The sequence below is a fragment of the Podarcis muralis genome, chromosome 3 (assembly GCF_964188315.1).
Source record: "Podarcis muralis chromosome 3, rPodMur119.hap1.1, whole genome shotgun sequence".
NCBI lineage: Eukaryota > Metazoa > Chordata > Lepidosauria > Squamata > Lacertidae > Podarcis > Podarcis muralis.
The window spans coordinates 72,629,251-72,647,057 of NC_135657.1; the positions used below are offsets into that span (position 1 = coordinate 72,629,251).

The following is a 17,807-nucleotide window of genomic DNA, read 5'->3' on the forward strand; positions in this document are numbered from 1 at the left end:
TGCTGTCAAGTTTCAAGCCAAAGTAACATCTCACTTCCTTGACAGGGAATATTACATATTGCTGGAAGCTAAGCATAACATTTTACACAGACCAAAAATAAAAATACAGTAACTTTAGCAACGTATCTCAAATTAGGTAAAGAACATATTATTCCAAATGTGTTATATTTATATAAAGAAAAATAATGCAAAGAAAAATGCATGGAATAATAGGAATAAAAATTATCGTTGTAGATATTATCTAGCTATATACTAGTCGTGAGGACTAGTATTTCCAGAAAACATATGAGTTATTAAATCTGGTTCTGCTACCTTGTCAAATAAGAAGCTTCTAATATGTTAAGGTTTTGAAACTTTCAGGTTGTTAGAACTAATAACAAGTCACAACTTACATACCTGTAATTAAATATGTTGATTGCCCCAGGCACTGAGACGTCGACAAACTTGCACCAGAAGTTGTACTATCATGTCCTGGGAACTGACCAATCAAAGGATGTTTTATGTGCTGAATTTCCTCATGAGCCAAAATGGATGGGTGGAGCTGAGGTATGGTGCATCTCACCTTCTTTGAAACTCAGTAGATAATAAAAGTGAAAAGTTGGTTATAGGCCCAATCCTTTTTTGTTAAATAAGGTTTCTTGCTGCCTCTTTTTACCTCTATTGCACTACCTAGGACCAATATATAACACATTATTTTAAATATGTGAAAATGGTGACTCGGTATATTGGTGAGAACTCTTTGACTTCTTCTACAATGAATTTTTGTGGTGATCAGTTTTCAGTAAGAGCCCTCCTACACACACCCCTTCCATTTTTCTCCAACTTAACAAAATAATTTCTGTTCTCAGCCATTGTTCCTTTGATGTGATGCTATTGTAATACCACTTTTTAAAAAAACTTGAAAGGGCAATGAAAACAATATTAAAAAGAAAACTATGTTTGCTATGCACTGGACACACACATTTTCAGCTTTAAAAATATGGTGGAATTAACATTTGTAGAATTTTAAAACATGTTTTTTAACTTCGTTACTGTCAGATAATGCTTATAAACTTATTACAGTGGAACCTCAGTTTTCGATCATCTCCGTTGACAAACATTTCAAAACTCGAAAGCCGTAAACCCAGAAGTAAAATGCTTCCGTTTTTGTGCACACCTTGGAAGTCGAACTTCCGAGGCAGCTTCTGTTTTGAGTTTTCCATATCAATTTTTCCGTTTTGAGGCTTTCTATTGAGTTTTTGAATGTTTCGTAACTCGAATGGTCTTTGGGAACGGATTACGTTCGAAAACAGATGTTCCACTGTATTTCTGTAAGTTGTACATACTTCCATATATTTGCTGTGGGAAACCTAGTGATAACTGTGATGTATACACCACAAACACATTTGCCACATCAAGGTCTCCTTAATCCAAGTCCACCTTCAATCCACCGTACCATAACAGGCCCTCTATGGCAGGGATGGGGAACCTATGGTCCTCCTAATGCAGTTAATTTCATGAGAGTGAAATCAACTTTTGTGCTTTTGGGTCTCTTGATTGGAACCGGCAATGTGTCCAGAATTTGGATTGTTTTTGATATGGGTGTTTCTTCTTCTTTTTCTTTCTAAAATAATATTTATTAAAGTTTCAAACAAAATTACAATAATAATAATAAAAAATACAAAAATGAAAAACAAAATACAAAAAAAACAAAAAATAAAGTAACAATTAAAAACAAATCAATCTTTCCATATCTTGTCTTTTGTTCACTTGTTTCTCTGACCTCCTCACACCTCCCTTTTTTGCATCCCAGTTCAGTTAATTAATTCAGCAAATCCTTTCCCTTTTTATTCTTATCTTAATCCTTTATCTTAGTATATTATTACTTCAAATTCCCATCTATTAACAATCCATTTTTACATAAACCTTAATAACATTGCTGCTAAAACCACTTAACTTCATTCCAACATCATTCTAACATTCATTATTGATATGGGTGTTTCTGTCCATGTGCTGCAGCAGTCCCTTCTGCATGCAGGTGAGTGGTTTGTGCAAAAACATATTTCTGCATGAATCCTCTCTGTTGGTTGGATTTCAAACAAGTATGCTTAGGTTCATGGCCTGACAATGTGATCCTGCATGTGCTTACTCATAAGTAAGTCTCACTGAATTCAGGAGATTGTAGTGTTAGTGTAGTATGATAGTGTTTTGACGTACAAAACACATTTCACCATCAAACTTAGGGAGTATGCCTCATTGTGCTATATAAAACAAGGTCATAAATCTTTAGTGACAGAAGCTCATAAACTTCTCAAGGTGCTTGTTTGTCTGAGGAAATTAATAACTTTTGATTACATATCTGCAGGAGGCTTCTTACACCCAGCATCTGTTGTTAATTAAAAGCATTTACCAGCTTTGCCTGCTGTTTACAATATTTTATTACTTTTCCCCCCCTTACTGCTGCCAGTTTCTGGCAAATGACCTTGTGAAAATAGTTTTTAAAAGCCCACAGGATGCACAAACCTATATGATTTTGCTACCTTTAAATATCTAATATATTCCTTTTATTGTAGTGGGGTCGAGTTTTATACCTTTAGAAACATTTAGCCCATCCAATCCTATGTAAATGTTGTTAAAAGTTGCTTCTTGGTTTCTTGTATTTATTTATCATTTTGAACAATATGCAGGTTGAGTAACAAACAATCTTGAGCCAACGTGAAAGGAGACAGTTTAGTCTTCCAAACGTTTAGAAATTAAGAGAGGTGGCTTAGGAAGGAGTTACCAAAAGAGTTAACAAAAGCCATCCCCTTGTTTCCTCATTAAAATTAGCATTTCTTCTCTTAAAGCTGATAATCCAACTAATTCATACTTGGAGTAGGCCGAGTGAAATCAATGGGCTGGATTCAACCATCCTATTTTGCTAGTGGAATCCAGAACAAGGACTCCTGCTAGTGCAACAGGACTTCCCTCCCCCCCCCCCCCCCATGTCACCCCATAGCTCCCACAGATATAGTTTGGAGAGTTGGGAGATCCCTGCTCCCAGAAGAGCATGCAGGGGACAAGCAGAAATACCTGTGCTGATCCTTAGTGCTACATTGAATTCCACCTAATGGAATTAAGTTACTTGGCAGTATCCAACATGCCTCATCAGCAGAAGGATTTTTACTTGTACAACAGGATTTTCCCCTGTGTACACCCTACAACCTCCCTAAATCTGCCCTGGAGGATGGGGGAATCCCTGGAACAGATTTAGGTTGAATGTGAAGGGAGGAATGGGGGGGGGGGAGAGATCCCATTGCACAAGTGGAAATATTTGCACTGGTACAGTGGTACCTTGGTAGTCGAACGGCTTGGTTCCGAACAAATCAACTCCTGAACGCCACAAACCCAGAAGTGAGTGTTCCAGTTTGCGAACATTTTTTGGAAGCCAGATGTCCAACACGGCTTCCGCGGCTTCCAATTCAGTGCAGGAAGCTCCTGCAGCCAATAGGAAGCCACGCCTTGCTTTTTGAATGGTTTCGGGAGTCGAACGGACTTCCGGAATGGATTAAGTTCGAGAACCAAGGTACCACCGTATGTGTTACTCACCACTACTTTGAATACACCCCTAATATCCATCAGTTTCAATGGGCCTACCAAGTATGACAAACCTTAGATGTCATGTCTAAGACAGGGTTGCCTAGTGTTTAGTCGGTCAGATTAGTGCTGGGGAGACACAAGGAGGAATTCAGTGTCGTGCCCTTCTGATTGTTCCTTCAGCACAAGCATGTCAGCTTGCCATGGGGAATGATCCCTGTCTCCTCTCCCTGTGTACTGTTCTGGGGGTTCTCCTGACAACCACAGAGCCAATTTTGGGGGGTGCGTGGAGGGGGGGGAAAGCCCTGTTGCACAAGCAGAAGTCCTGGTGCAGGGCTTCCACTGCCATGTCTCATTCAGTGAATCCTGTGTCAATGTTCACTTGGCTGTGACACTCACTGGATGACACTGGGCCAGTTGCTATATCTTATCCTTGTTGTGAGGGTGCAAGGGAGGGAGAGGAAAGAGAGCAGTGTACACCTCATTAAGCTCCTTGGATGAAAGGTAGGGTGTTATTGTGATAGGTAAATGAAATAAAGAAACCAGGCCAAACTCTCACACTTCTTCCTTCAGCATGGTGCTTCTACATTTCAGAGAAGGGACTAAATTTCATTCCATTGGCAGCCATCCAAGGCACCCCCCCCCAAGCCTCACCCTCCGTCCCTGTTCCAAAGCAAATGTTCTGTATTTGCATCAATTCTAACTAAAACCAGAAATGCCATGGCCCTGTTTCCCCCCTATACGCTATATCCAGAATTTAGAATGGAAGCAGAGGGAGCAAATTTGTGGCAGTTCCCAGAAGAGGGCACTATAGAATAATGATTTGAAGCCATGTGTGTGTTATCTGAGTTAAGTGGGGAAAGCAGTGATGATTTTAAATGGACCTGTGCTGCACACGTTGTTAGAACCAAGTTCCCATGCTTGGGGTAATAGAAGAAATGCCATCAAAAGTATCAAATTAGGAGATAGATAGATGATAGATAGATAGATGATAGATAGATAGATGATGATAGATAGATAGATAGATAGATAGATATTGCATTCCGCACTCCCTTCAAAAATAACCAGTGAACACAACAGCAGTATAGGTGGCGTGTTTTGCTTCAGAAGCATTTTAAAGGTTTCTGTTGCAAAACTGCTTTCACTTTCAGCTAGAGGCACTTACCTGCTGCACTACCTAGATGAGCTGACCTGAAGGATCACCTTTGTGCTTTTGCTCAAAACAAATCAGAACAAGAACTGCTGCAGTATCTCGATTGTAATGTTCTGTGGGATTTGCAGCAGTTGAAGTCTGGCACGAGCTGCTGTGAAGCACTGGAATCTTCACAAACATCCTGAGTCCTGGAGACTGAAAACAGGCTGGAGGAAGGGAGATTACCAAGGGCCCACTATTATTATTTAAATGTGTTTATTTGCAAGGGCCTTTTTATCTGTCTCGTGTTTGGAGGTATGTCTGACCTTTGGGGCAGGGATTATGAGAATCACTAGTTTTTATTCTCTGAAGATCATTTTGTATTTCATGGTGCCCGTGGCAGTTTTTTTAGATTTCTAACTGTGCCTGCCCCTGGGACCAAAAATTTAGGGGAATCCCTGTGATAATTACTGAGCAGGCAACCGTGCTCTGACATATTTTATGGTAGGAAACAGCTCGCAGGTTAAAGAGCATGACTTCTTGGTAGTTCTGAATCCCAGGATCTATCTTAGAAATGTGGCCACAGGGCTTCCTGCCTAGCATAATTGGAACGGCTATTTTATAAAGGAACGTGATCTTCCCAGATATGCTTTATGTAGAGTGTAGCACCCAATACTATACACCTGCTTCATTTGACTGCATTATGTGCTAATTACTGCTTTCCTCTTGGAAAACATGATAGCGTTTGAGTAGGAACCAGCATTGCTACTCAGTTTAATGCATGGTTGATGTGTTTGGTGCCCTCCATATGTTGTTGGACTCAGACTCCCATCATCCCCAGCTGACTAGCATGGCCAGTGGTCAGGAACGATGGGAGTTGTGGCCCATCAACATCTGGAGGGCCGTAGCTTCCCATTCCTGGTTTAATGGTTTTGATAAATTAAGATTATTACAAATACAGGAGTTTGGCAAGAGTGGTGGCGGTGGCTGTGTACACCTGCAAGGAAGTAATTAATAAGGTACAGTGGTTAGAAAGTGCACACAGGTTTTGGGCATATGGATTCAAGCAGTTCTGCATATAAGGAGCTACAGGCTCTTGCAAAAAAGAAAGGTTTTTAATTGATTGGTTTCTCTTTCTCAAGAGCACTGGTTAAAAAACAGACCAGAAGACAAGGGAGTGTTGTATTATATCAGGGAATTTCATTCCAAGAGACAGTGGTTATGAATTCTAAAAACAAAAGGGACCCCCCCCCCCAATACTAATTTTGTATTTCAGAAAAAAGACCCAGATTGGCACTAAAAAAATACTATAAAAACCAAAGGGATGGAGAAAACAGTATAATTTCAGTTCTTCCGCTGAAATTGATAGGATATTTAATTTAATCCTTCCCCTGAATCAAACTACATTTAATTTGGGACCTGAGTGACTCTGAAACCTGTGGACAGAATACTGCTTCAGCATAGCATGAAATGCAAATTGACAGGGGTGGCCATCCAGCCCCACAGAGACAAAAAAGCACATTGCTGGGCCAGCGGCTGGCAGGTGAAGCAGGAAAGAGGCTATTCTGTCTCACATTGCGCCCTCTCTCTCTCTCTCTCTCTCTCTCTCTCTCTCTCTCTCTCACACACACACACACACACACACATACATACAGACATATATTTGTCTTTATTTTTCTCCAGTAAAATATCTGATGGTGTAGTTTTTGAATGCAGCTGCCAATAATGTTTTGCTTTAATACTCTTGAATTCCTTTGAGTTTTGAAATGCATTGATGTAAAGACAGCTGTAGCAATGAAGACAGACTTAATTGGCACCCTACCCGTAATGTGTGTTGGGAAATTAGATTAAGAATGTGTTCTGGGAATCGCATTAAGCAAACTATTATCAACTATTCACCAGTCCAGCGGGGAATGTTGAGAAGCTCATTAGATATGCTCAAAATTGCTGCTGTCAGGGGCTCTTGTTTGCCATCATGCAAAATAAAGTTTCAAAGATTGCTTTTGCTTTGATGGAGTGAAGGCAGTAAAGATTCTCAAGTTTGTAGTATATTGACATTAACTCAAAATGTTGGGTACTAGACAGGGAAGGTGCAATGGTTGACCACTTCCTTGGCCTTCAAAAGGTTCCAGGCTTAATCCATGGCATCTTCAGGTAAGGATGGGAAAGAGCAGCTTTTAGTCAGTGCAGATGATACTAAGGTATATGGAGCAATGTGTGTCTTGATATAAAGCTTCTTTGAAAGATGGAACCCATGGAGGGAAGAGGTCTAAGGGTTTGAAAGAACTCTGTATTTTAATGCTGGAAATGGTTTTGTTTTATACGTGTAATTCCCCCCCCCCCCACAGCAATTATTTTTTTTATTTTTAAAAAAAGATATAAAGCTTCTTTGGGACAGGATTCGACTAACAAGCCCCACCAGCAATAGCCTGTGTAAGAACTTCTGGTGCAGTGGGACTTGGGCCCCATCTCCTCTCCCCTCGCACCCACCTCAAGTTGGTTCTGAGGGAGTCTGGAGAGGACAGACGGAGTTATCTGCCTAGCACCAAGTTGAATTCCACCCTGGATGCAATAATAATAATAATACCCCGCCCATCTGACTGGGTTTCCTCAGCCACTCTGGGCGGCTTTCAACATTTTCAACAGAACATTAAAAACAGAATAAAACTCCAAACATTAACAACTTCCCTAAACAGGGAAGGCTATCCCTGAGCCACTTTCCCCCCATGGCAGTTTGGGATGGTACCCCGCCAGCTGGGAACCCTAGCAGTCTGTGCTGGGTTCCTAGTAAGTTTGCTTCTGAAATTGTGCAGCGGGTTCTAGCCACTGGCTTTAATAGAATTGAAGTGTGTTTTTATTTATATGGTTTCTAAACTGCCGTTCATCAAGGAGATCCCATGGTGGTTCACACATCTCTACAGCTAAAAACTCAAAATAATGTAACAACACTAAAACATAAAATTAAGAAGCAAATAAAGGGTATTTGGTTGTTTTTTTAAAAAAAATCCAGTCAATTGAACAAAGCAAAGAAAGATGCCAGAAATTGTCCTTGGGACCTTCTGCATGCAGAGCATGTTTCGACTCTTGAGCTTCCCTCTACAAATATTTATGTGTTATACAAAACAGATATTCTTTGCTTTTGTATTTTAATTGTGTAAAAATCCAAGGTATCAAAGCCACACACGCAGCAATAACGACGAACACTACCAACAATGGCAGAGGGAGGGGAAGGGGAAGAATTAGGACATGGCTTTAAAATATTTGCACCTGCTGATCATCTAAAAATTTGTATTTAAGTGTTGATATAATTAATTTAGGATGCTTTCTGTAGAGTGAATATATTTAATAAAGATCTGCCAGTATAATTTTTGACACTGTCTGCTGTCACTTTGCATTTAGCACAACATCATCAGCTTGGCATGACTTTCCATAATATAAGGGCTTCATAGATGAGAGGGATTTAAAATTCGTTTGGCTTTAATTTCAGGCAGTTGTGCTTCTATCAAAATATACTGGGTTGCTGCTTTTCAGAATGCACTGTTGAGTCGAAACACTGAATTTGACATTTGCTTCATATTTTGTATGTGTCTGAGACATGGAACGGATTTGAAGGACTAGGCGAATTTGTGGCCCTCTAGATGTTGACAGACTTGAGTTCCCATCACCCCTTTACAATTGGCCATGTTAGTAGCGTCTGGAAGATCACAGGTTCCAACACATCTGTACAAAGCATATCAGTAGTCCTACATATGTTTGTAACTTGATAATTTGACACACCTGTTTTGCTTTTGGTTTGGTTTGTAAAATGCTTTTTGGGGGGAAACAAACCTTTCTGAGTATTGTTAGTAACTTTTTGTTTGGTGTATGTCAATATTTATGTTGCATTCATTGTAATACATTTTAGGTATCTGATGATGGGCAGTACGCTTTGCTGTCCATACGAGAAGGATGTGATCCAGTTAATAGGCTGTGGTACTGTAATCTACAGAAGGAATCAAATGGTATAACTGGTAAGCGGCTGCTTTCGTCATGTCAAAGTAAAATGACTTATTTCTGAATACATTGCAAGTTTACGTATAACAGTAAGTTACAAATGTTGTACGAAGAATAAAAACATGGGTATGTTCCTAGTGGCTGCTTGAGCTGCCCTGTTCTCCAGCCAGTATTTGTTAAACAGAGAAACCACACATTCTTTCCTTAGGCTGCATACGGGACTTGTCTTTAACAGTCACATTCTGGATTGCTACAGATTTTCCTTCTGTTGTTTTAGGATTATTCAAGCATACGAAGGGGTAGCTTGGTACATATTCCACCCTGTGTGACTCGGTCTGCACTGAAGGTTGGGCCCAAGTCAGGAAGCTGAGTTCTGGATGCACGTGTATTACACCTGTGCTGAGCAACTGATAGTCAGTACAGTTGGCCAGCAGACCATGCTCACGGTCTCAGCAATAGCATTTGCAGCCCTGAACAGCTTGGGACCAAGTTACTTGAAATACCTCCCCCCCTGTATAGACCTGTAAGACAGCATGGCCAATAGTCAGGGAGGACTGGAGCTGTAATCCAGCAACATTTGAATTCCCCACCCCTGCTACAGAATTTACCCCTTCTCTTAGAATGCTTGCATTCGAAGCAATAAACTGTTCTTGGGACTTGTAGATTTTTCTCTTTCCCCCCTTGCTTTCATCATATTATTTGCTTGCTGCAGAAGAAGCTTTCTGAATTTGTCTATGCATGTATTTTCAAAATTGCATTTATGGCTGCCACTGTAGACTACTTCCCTTCCCCACGATCTGAAGTTCCATCAACTTATCTGATTAAATAACTCCCTACTACAACCTGAGTCGTAGAATTGAAGAGTTGGAAGGGACCCCAACAGTCATCTAGTCCATATATTTCTCGCTCTCCTAAGGCAACAATCCCTTGCGATGTCATCTAGCGGGCTCAGGGGACAGCCCAGGGGACAGCCCATCATATATTATACAGATAGATAGAATCAGTGAGAAGACTTTAACCAGTGAACTTGATTCAGAGCATACTTTCACTGTAGGCTTGAAAACATAGATAACTTGTTCAGTGTAAGACCAAAACAAAAAACCATTGAGCCTCTACTGTATATTTGCATCTTTTTGTATCATAATTTGATTTCATCCTAAGAACATTTCTAACCTTAGATAGAACTGCATGAGAAAAAATACGTGGGAGAAGGATGTGGAATATTATCCAAGTCATTTCCTCAATCTGTCCCTTTTTTTCCAATGGGGATTTAAAACCCAATTCTAAAATAAGCTTTATTTCTGTCATGCTGTGCACATGATAGCTAATTAAAAAATCAGTACCTCTCATACGTTTAATTCATCACCTTTCCTCATCTTTTCTTTAGAGCAATCCCTTTATACATTTTCACAATTGCCAAAAAATTTTGTGTGTGTGTCTGAGCACAACTGTAAGCAATGAGTAACTTCAACTTTGCTTTCTTTTCTTTAATGACTGTTCAGGTTGATATCAAGGACCACAGTTGGCTTCTGAACTTAAGAGTGAGACTGACAAATCCATTCATTTTCATACTAAATTTAGATCCTGCCTTTTCTCCAAGGAGCTCAAGGCAGCTTCATAGTTCTCTTTCTGTCCCCCATTTACCTCACAGCAACCCTGTGAAGTGGGTTATACTGAGAGTCGCCCAAAATCATCCAGTGAGTTTCATGATGGAGTGGGAATTTGAACCCTGGTCTTCCAGGTCCTAGTCTGACACTCTGGTTCTGCATTTAAAATGTGGAAGACTGGTGTGAGTGCAACTTGTACTTCAGTTTCCTTTGTTTATCTGTAAAATTTGGAATAGCTCTAAAGGCAGCTGAGGTCTTCTGGATGATGTTGGACTCCCATCATCCTTAACCATTAGCCATAGGAGCTGGAAGCTGAAGCCCAACAACCTGCTGGGGGGTAAGGATAATAATAATAATAGTAATAAATACCTTTATTGTCAATGTACAACCTGTGTACAATGAAATTAACCAAGCCGCCCTCCCCGCCCAACAAACACTCAATCTCACTGCACTCTGTGTGCTTGTCGCACAACACACCAACCCCGAAAGTCAGTTGCACTATATTATTTTCTGTTCAGCAGCCTAACAGCCCACGGATAGAAACTGTTTTTTAGCCTGTTGGTACGACTGATTATACTTCTATATCTCCTGCCCGAGGGTAGAACATTAAAGAGGTGCTGGCCAGAGTGTGAATCGTCCCTGAGAATTTTTCTCACTCTCCTAAAGCAACGATCCCTTGCGATGTCATCTAGCGGGCTCAGGGGACAGCCCATGATATCATGTGCTGTGTTCACCACCCTCTGTAAAGACTTTGTCTGTGGCTGTCAAGCCATTGTACCACACTGTGATACAATATGAGAGGACATTTTCTATTGTGGACCAGTAGAAGGAGGTAAATCAATTGTTGTTTAACATTGTTCTTTCACAAGACCCTGAGAAAATGAAGTTTCTGTTGGGCCTTCCTAACCACTTGAGTTATATTGTTTTTCCAAGTGAGGTCTTCACTAAGGTAAACTCCCAGGAATTTAAAGGAAGAGACTGTCTCCACACAACCCCCCAATATACAACGGGGCTAATTCCCCTCTCTTCCTCCGATAACTTCTGTCTGCCCTAAAGTGCTTCAGACTGTTAGCTTTTAAGTTGACTTCCAGTCAAACGTTTCTGGCCTTTGATGTGGCAAGAAAAGATGAAGTCAGCACCACTAGACTTTGGGTGAGAGTCAAGATGAATGTTCAGCATCTATTCTACCATTCTCCTACTAAGCCACAAGGAAGAAGGTGCTGCATCCCAGAGAATGCTGGTGCTTAAACTGTACATTAAAGTGAAAACTTTACTAACTCTACCAAAACAATAGGCATAGCTGTTGCTTGTTAATTCAGACATACCAAGCCATGATTAGCCAAGCCATAGTTTGTAAACCCACATTACACTACAGTTCCTTGCCCCCTTTTCTTTTTCAGCTTATCACACACTGTGGTTTGTCAATTCGGGCATCACGCCAAACCAAAGTAAAGCATAATTAATCATGGATTGGCATGATGGCTGAATTAGCCCAACATGATCCTGACCCAACAGAAATGCCTGTTGTTTTCTTAGTGTCATGCATTGTAATATCGCTGAGCATTGGCAGTACCAAAAAAACCCCTAGAGTAGTAGCAAGTATTGGCAATAGCATTTCTGATTCACATTGAAATAAAGGGCAAAAGTAAAAAGATTCCTTGTAATTACTGTTAATTTCTTTGGGTTTTTTAATATTTTAGCCAATTTCGCCCATCTTTATAGAAAAGTCAATACTGCACAGTGTATATGTAACTTGAGTAATTTCACTGTTGTGAGTAGATCTTTCTGCATACTGATGATCTCAAATTCTAAAAAGCCCACAGTAATTATTTTTTCACACAAAGAACCAACAGAGATGTGATTTTCCCTTTGCTTAAACCATATAACTCTTATATTCCAGTGCTGGTTTTGTAACTGGATTTGTAATGGCTTTTAGTCAAATACAATAAATGATTGATTGATTGATTGATTGATTGATAGAAGTCTTATGTGAACTAGATTCAAATTAAAAGGAAGCAGATGTTGAAAAGTAGGAATATAGAGATGGGAATCTAATCAGTTTAATGTCTTGGTTACGATGCTTTCATTTGATAGCCTCTGAAACAATGCTGATCTTTTAAACATAGATCAATTAGCAAAGTGTTTGGGCATTCTCTAAACTGGATTAATAAGCATCTAAAATATACTCTGTGATTAGGTATTAGGTTTTTGTATATTTAACCATTGGAACATGCAAATATATCACCAGATGGTTACCACTGAGTGAGTTAATTATACCCATAGACCCTTGACTTAACAGCATTGTTGAGTCTCCATAGTCTTTATACTCTGCTGAAAACATCCTATATTCTGTGCAGCCCATTTCCCTTATGAAGATTTTTTAATATATAATTTATTGCTGTGAGTTAGGACGCTGCCTTATAGCAAGTCAGGCCTTTGGCCCATCTAAGTCAGTATTGTCTACACTTACTGGCAGCAGCTTTCAGACTGGGAGTTTTTGTGTCTGCCATGCCTTGCCTGCTTTGCAAAGCTGTCTTGGCTCTTTTGCCTTTTAAATTGTTGGAAGGGAAGGGAAGGGTGTCCACCATTAAAGGCTCCAGGCAAGTGTGACATTTTATTAGTTCTACTGTAGAGGAGGCAGCTGTGTCTTGTCTGTTCACTGATCCTTGATGTGCCTGGGATCTGCGAAGTTGACTCATTCTGTCTCTGGTAGAAAATGGATTTGACTCCTGAGATTAGGCTGTGCGCTATTACCTTTTAACTCAGTGTCTGCTAAAGCAGCGTGAAATTTAGTTGTAACCCCCCACCCCCAAACAGCCGTCGTATCCTGGATGTTAAAACGCCCAGCCAAAGGAGGAACAACCATCAGTCAAATTTCTTAACCCTGAATTGCAAGAGAGTGAAGTTTAACTCCGTGCCTTTCATGGGATGCCCTGGTCCTGAAACGAAAGTGAATCTCCACCACGATACTTCTGTAATGGCTGCTGCCATCTGGGTTGTTGTTGTTTTTTTGTCTGCTCCAGAAGGCTGCAGCTCAGTGTAGAGCAAAGCTGTTTCACAAGCACAGCAGCCCAGGTTCAGTCTCTGGGGTCATGGGCTAAGTGTGGTGTAGTGGTTAAGAGCGGTAGACTCGTAATCTGGGGAACCAGGTTCGCGTCTCTGCTCCTCCACATGCAGCTGCTGGGTGACCTTGGGCCAGTCACACTTCTTTGAAGTCTCTCAGCCCCACTCACCTCACAGAGTGTTTGTTGTGGGGGAGGAAGGGAAAGGAGAATGTTAGCCGCTTTGAGACTCCTTAAAGGGAGTGAAAGGCGGGATATCAAATCCAAACTCTTCTTCTTCTTCTTCTTCTTCTTCTTCTTCTTCTTCTTCTTCTTCGAAGAATCAAGTAACATCTGCCCTTGAAGAGCTGATGCCAAGCGAAGTGCCCTGTACCCTGTGTCTGACTCAGAATAAGGAAGGATCTTATGGTGCTGATCTTGTTTTTAACAGCATGTTCTCTTTCTTACTGGCCTGAGAAGAAGAGGTGTAAATCTTTCCTACTCTCCTCTCTGCAGTGTGCTCTGTTCAGCTTTCTTCATTCATCCTCTGTGTTATCTGCCTTTCATTGCAGGCTTCTGGCAGTAGCTCAGTGCCAGAGTACGGGCTGCTAGACAATCTGCAGCATCTTTTCAAACACCTTCTCACTCTGCATGATGTGTGACCCATCACACACACACACACACACACACACACACACACACACACACATTTGCATTCCTTCCAGTGAGAGATTCTGCTGGAGGAATTCTTTTCAACACAGCAGCCTCTTTGTTTTCTGTCTTCTGTAGGGAGATACAGTACCTTGGCAACTTTCTGTGTTAACAATTTCTGCTATCAGGCAAAGCAATCTGGTTAACTTTTCTGAGAAGCTGTGCCCCGTGTGCTCGCTCTCTCTCCTCACCCTCCAGCTTCCTGTTGCTCCTTTTGCTTAGCAGTGGCATGGCTGTGAAAGGCCTGCAGACGGAGAAAGCAAAGCTGTCCTGCATGGGGTACGTTGGGGCATCTGAAAATTCCTTATATAGCTTTTGATTTTGAAAACCTTTTCATCTGAGAACTATCTTAACAGTTGTGTGAGGCATGCGTGTGGACCGGTGATGGTGGGGGTGTACAGCTATTCAAAAAGTGCCGCCTCTGTTTCACAGGCCAATCCTTGGTTTACAAAAGTAGGGCAGCAACTTCGGCCAAGTTCTCTGATGAATAAAATATTTGGTCCCTGGAGGGGACTTAAACTGTACTGCCGATCCTTCAGTGAGCAGTGGTTGACTTAACTCTTTTCCAACCTCCTTTGAGTCTACAGCAGTGCACTTGATTTTGGTTTGGGAACCTGGCTTGCAGGCAAGTTAAGATCTGAGCCAACTATCGTCTGCTGTATTCAGAGGCAACAGCAGACAGTGGTTTGCCACTAAGTGGAAACAGAAGCTTCTAATCTCTCCCGTTTGGGGACAAGTAGGAGGTAGCACACAAGCCCAAGGCTAGTTGCTACTCGTGTCAACATGGTTTGACGGATTGTCTGAATGCGGCTCTCTCTGCACTCCAAGCAACATTAGGCAACGAAGCTCTTTGCTGTCATGCACAGTATGATAAGATTTCAGAAATGCTGATAGACAGAATAAGATTAATTATTACTTCAGCATATTTGCATGTGTCAGGACTAATTAGTATGTTCCTTTTTATTAAGTTGCAAAGGAGTTCAAGGAGATGTTGAGTTATACTTGACATTTCTGTGCCATACATGATTATGGACACATATGCTTCTGAAAAGGAACACAATTATTGTTTCTGGAGCAAAAGAGCATTAACATAATTAATTTCTATAACATAATTCTAATCCTTGTAAGGTTTTCCGTATTGTCCTGTTGCTGTCAAAATAACATTTTACTTTGTTACTTTTTCAATTACCCTGGACTCTTTTGTGAGGAAAGGTGGGGATAGATGATAACTGAGGATTTTGCCAGACATCAGGTCTGGATGTGTGATTGAATGTGTGGTTAAATATTAGAATGAACAGGACATCCATAATGCAAGTCCTCCTTTCTTTAGAGCCAACAAGCTATGATGCTTGCAGGAAAAAGAATCTTGGTGGGGTCAGAAGAACATTGAGTGGTAGTCAACCAAGTTACTCATGGTCATTAACTTAATGCCCTACTCTGAGTTAAAGTTAGTTGAATGCAGCCCATTGCTATTAAATATCCTCATCCCGTATACTTGGTTTTACAGTTGTAAGTGCTTTCCTTTTTCTCTTAATGTAGGTCTTCTGCACTGGGTGAAACTGATAGACAACTTCGATGCAGAATATGAATATGTCACCAATGAGGGAACTGTGTTCACCTTCAAGACAAACCGTCATGCTCCAAATTATCGACTAATTAACATTGATTTTAGTGACCCTGAGGAATCCAAGTGGAAAGTGCTGGTTCCTGAACACGGAAGAGACGTTCTGGGTAAGAATATTAAGTTACAAAGGAGAAAGAGGCCACATACTAAACTTTGTCATAACTGGGAAGGACTTTCACCTTGCACCAACAGTCTCTTGAGTTTAAGAAATGTTGTGAGGCGGAATTTCACGTTGTCTTTAGCAGCAGTTCTACAACCATGGCATATGAACCACAAACAAGTAGCGCACAGTGAAACAGAATACAGTGGTGCCTCGCAAGACGAAAATAATCCGTTCCGCGAGTCTCTTCGTCTAGCGGTTTTTTCGTCTTGCGAAGCAACCCTATTAGCGCTATTAGCGGTATAGCGGCTTAGCGGCTATTAAAGGCTTAGCGGCTAAAAGGCTATTAGCGGCTTAGCGGCTTAGAAAAGGGAGGGGGAAAGCGGAAAAAAATCGCAAGACTCGCAAGACGTTTTCGTCTTGCGAAGCAAGCCCATAGGGAAAATCGTCTTGCAAAGCAGCTCAAAAACGGAAAACCCTTTCGTCTAGCGGGTTTTTCGTCTTGCGAGGCATTTGTCTTGCGGGGCACCACTGTAGTTGTTTTAAGTTGTATCTGACTAAGTAATACTCAGGGTAGGCCCATGGAAATCAATGTGCTCAAAGTATGGCTTATCTGGATGGTGCAAAGATGGGGCAGTGGCGAGGCTGAAGTGATCTGGGTGCACCAAGAGAGCCAGTCCTGTGTGCCTTCATAATCCCAACTTCACCACTGCCCATCCAGGTAAGCAGCAGCAATGCTGGTGTTGGGAAGGTGTCCTTACAGCACCGCACCGCCAGCTAATTCTCTTTTAGGCACTGTGGGGAAAATCTTCTCCCACCCAATTGCTAGATTCCTGTATACCAGAACTGCAGAAATTATAATACTCAAGTTGTGTGAGAGCGCTTTATTCCTAAAGAGCAACTTGTCTTGATGCTAACAGGCCAAGCTGCCGTTGTGTCACATTGCTTTAGTCTCTTCCCTGATTTGCCTTGGAAAGAAATAATTATATCAGAAGGCAGTTAATAATTTATCACTCTGAAGGCTTTGCAGTCAAGTTAATTTTTGATTTTACCTGATAAAGATGACATATTAATGAAGTGCCTTCTGCAAAAACAAGATGTGTAAGAATTCAAAGGTTAAATGGTTACTTAGCATGAAGTGATTCATTGCCGTGGCTTAATCAGCACTTGACACCACTGCTCTCAAATTCTAGATAGCACAATGATTGTAAACATTCTTCTTTAGCCCTTTTCTATGTATATTTAAGCACACAAACTACGGCTTCTTTTTTCTCGTTTAGCACTTTTAGGAGACATCTGAAGGCAGCCCTGTTTAGGGAAGCTTTTAATGTTTAGTAGGTTATTGTATTTTAATATTCTGTTGGAAGCCGCCCAGAGTGGCTGGGGAAACCCAGCCAGATGGGCGGGATATAAATATTTTATTATTATTATTATTATTATTATTATTATTATTATTATTATTATTATTGAGAAACATGAAAACTACTCCTGTGCCACTATTTGGAAGTGCCTTGGGTGTTTTATATTGTGAAACCTTTCCCACATCTCAGGCAAAATAAATGCAAAGTAAATACGAATGGAAGGCCTGCCAATCTGCAATCCAATCCTAAACATGTGTACTCAGAAACAGAGCCAACTAATGGCAGACCTAGGCCCCTAACCAAGCCAAAGTTAGTAGTGGCCAAATCCCATTTAAAACAGTGGAACCGATGTCTTCCATTAGTACTTGTAGCTGTGTAGCTCAGACAAATCCACCGTATCCATTGTTGGGACTTACTCCTTAGTATGTTTAGGAATGAAGTTTTGGTCTTTGCTAAAAATGGGTTTTAAGACTGATTCACGCGAAGATGTTTTGCTCACTACTGGATCAGTCTTTGGTATGCTCATGTGGGCACACACTGCATGTGAACTGGAAAGTTGCAGCCACAGCCAGGAGCATCAGTTCATAAAAAGTCACTGTAAGCCAGGTCAGGCCACTTCTCCATCTGTCCCAGTATTGTCCACTCTGAAGGGCAGTTGTCTGTCCATGATTTCCAGGAGAGGT

The 17,807-nt window shown here is 41.0% G+C and overlaps 1 protein-coding gene across 1 annotated transcript in view; it reads left to right on the forward strand.

Annotated features, from left to right (window-relative positions):
• The window catches only part of PREP (prolyl endopeptidase), a 61,477-nt gene that overhangs the window by 11,770 nt on the left and 31,900 nt on the right, over positions 1-17,807 (forward strand). The window contains exons 6-8 of the mRNA XM_028723064.2: positions 425-546; positions 8,592-8,697; positions 15,579-15,770. Coding sequence (XP_028578897.2) covers positions 425-546; positions 8,592-8,697; positions 15,579-15,770 — 420 coding nt within the window. The remainder of the gene's footprint in view (positions 1-424; positions 547-8,591; positions 8,698-15,578; positions 15,771-17,807) is intronic.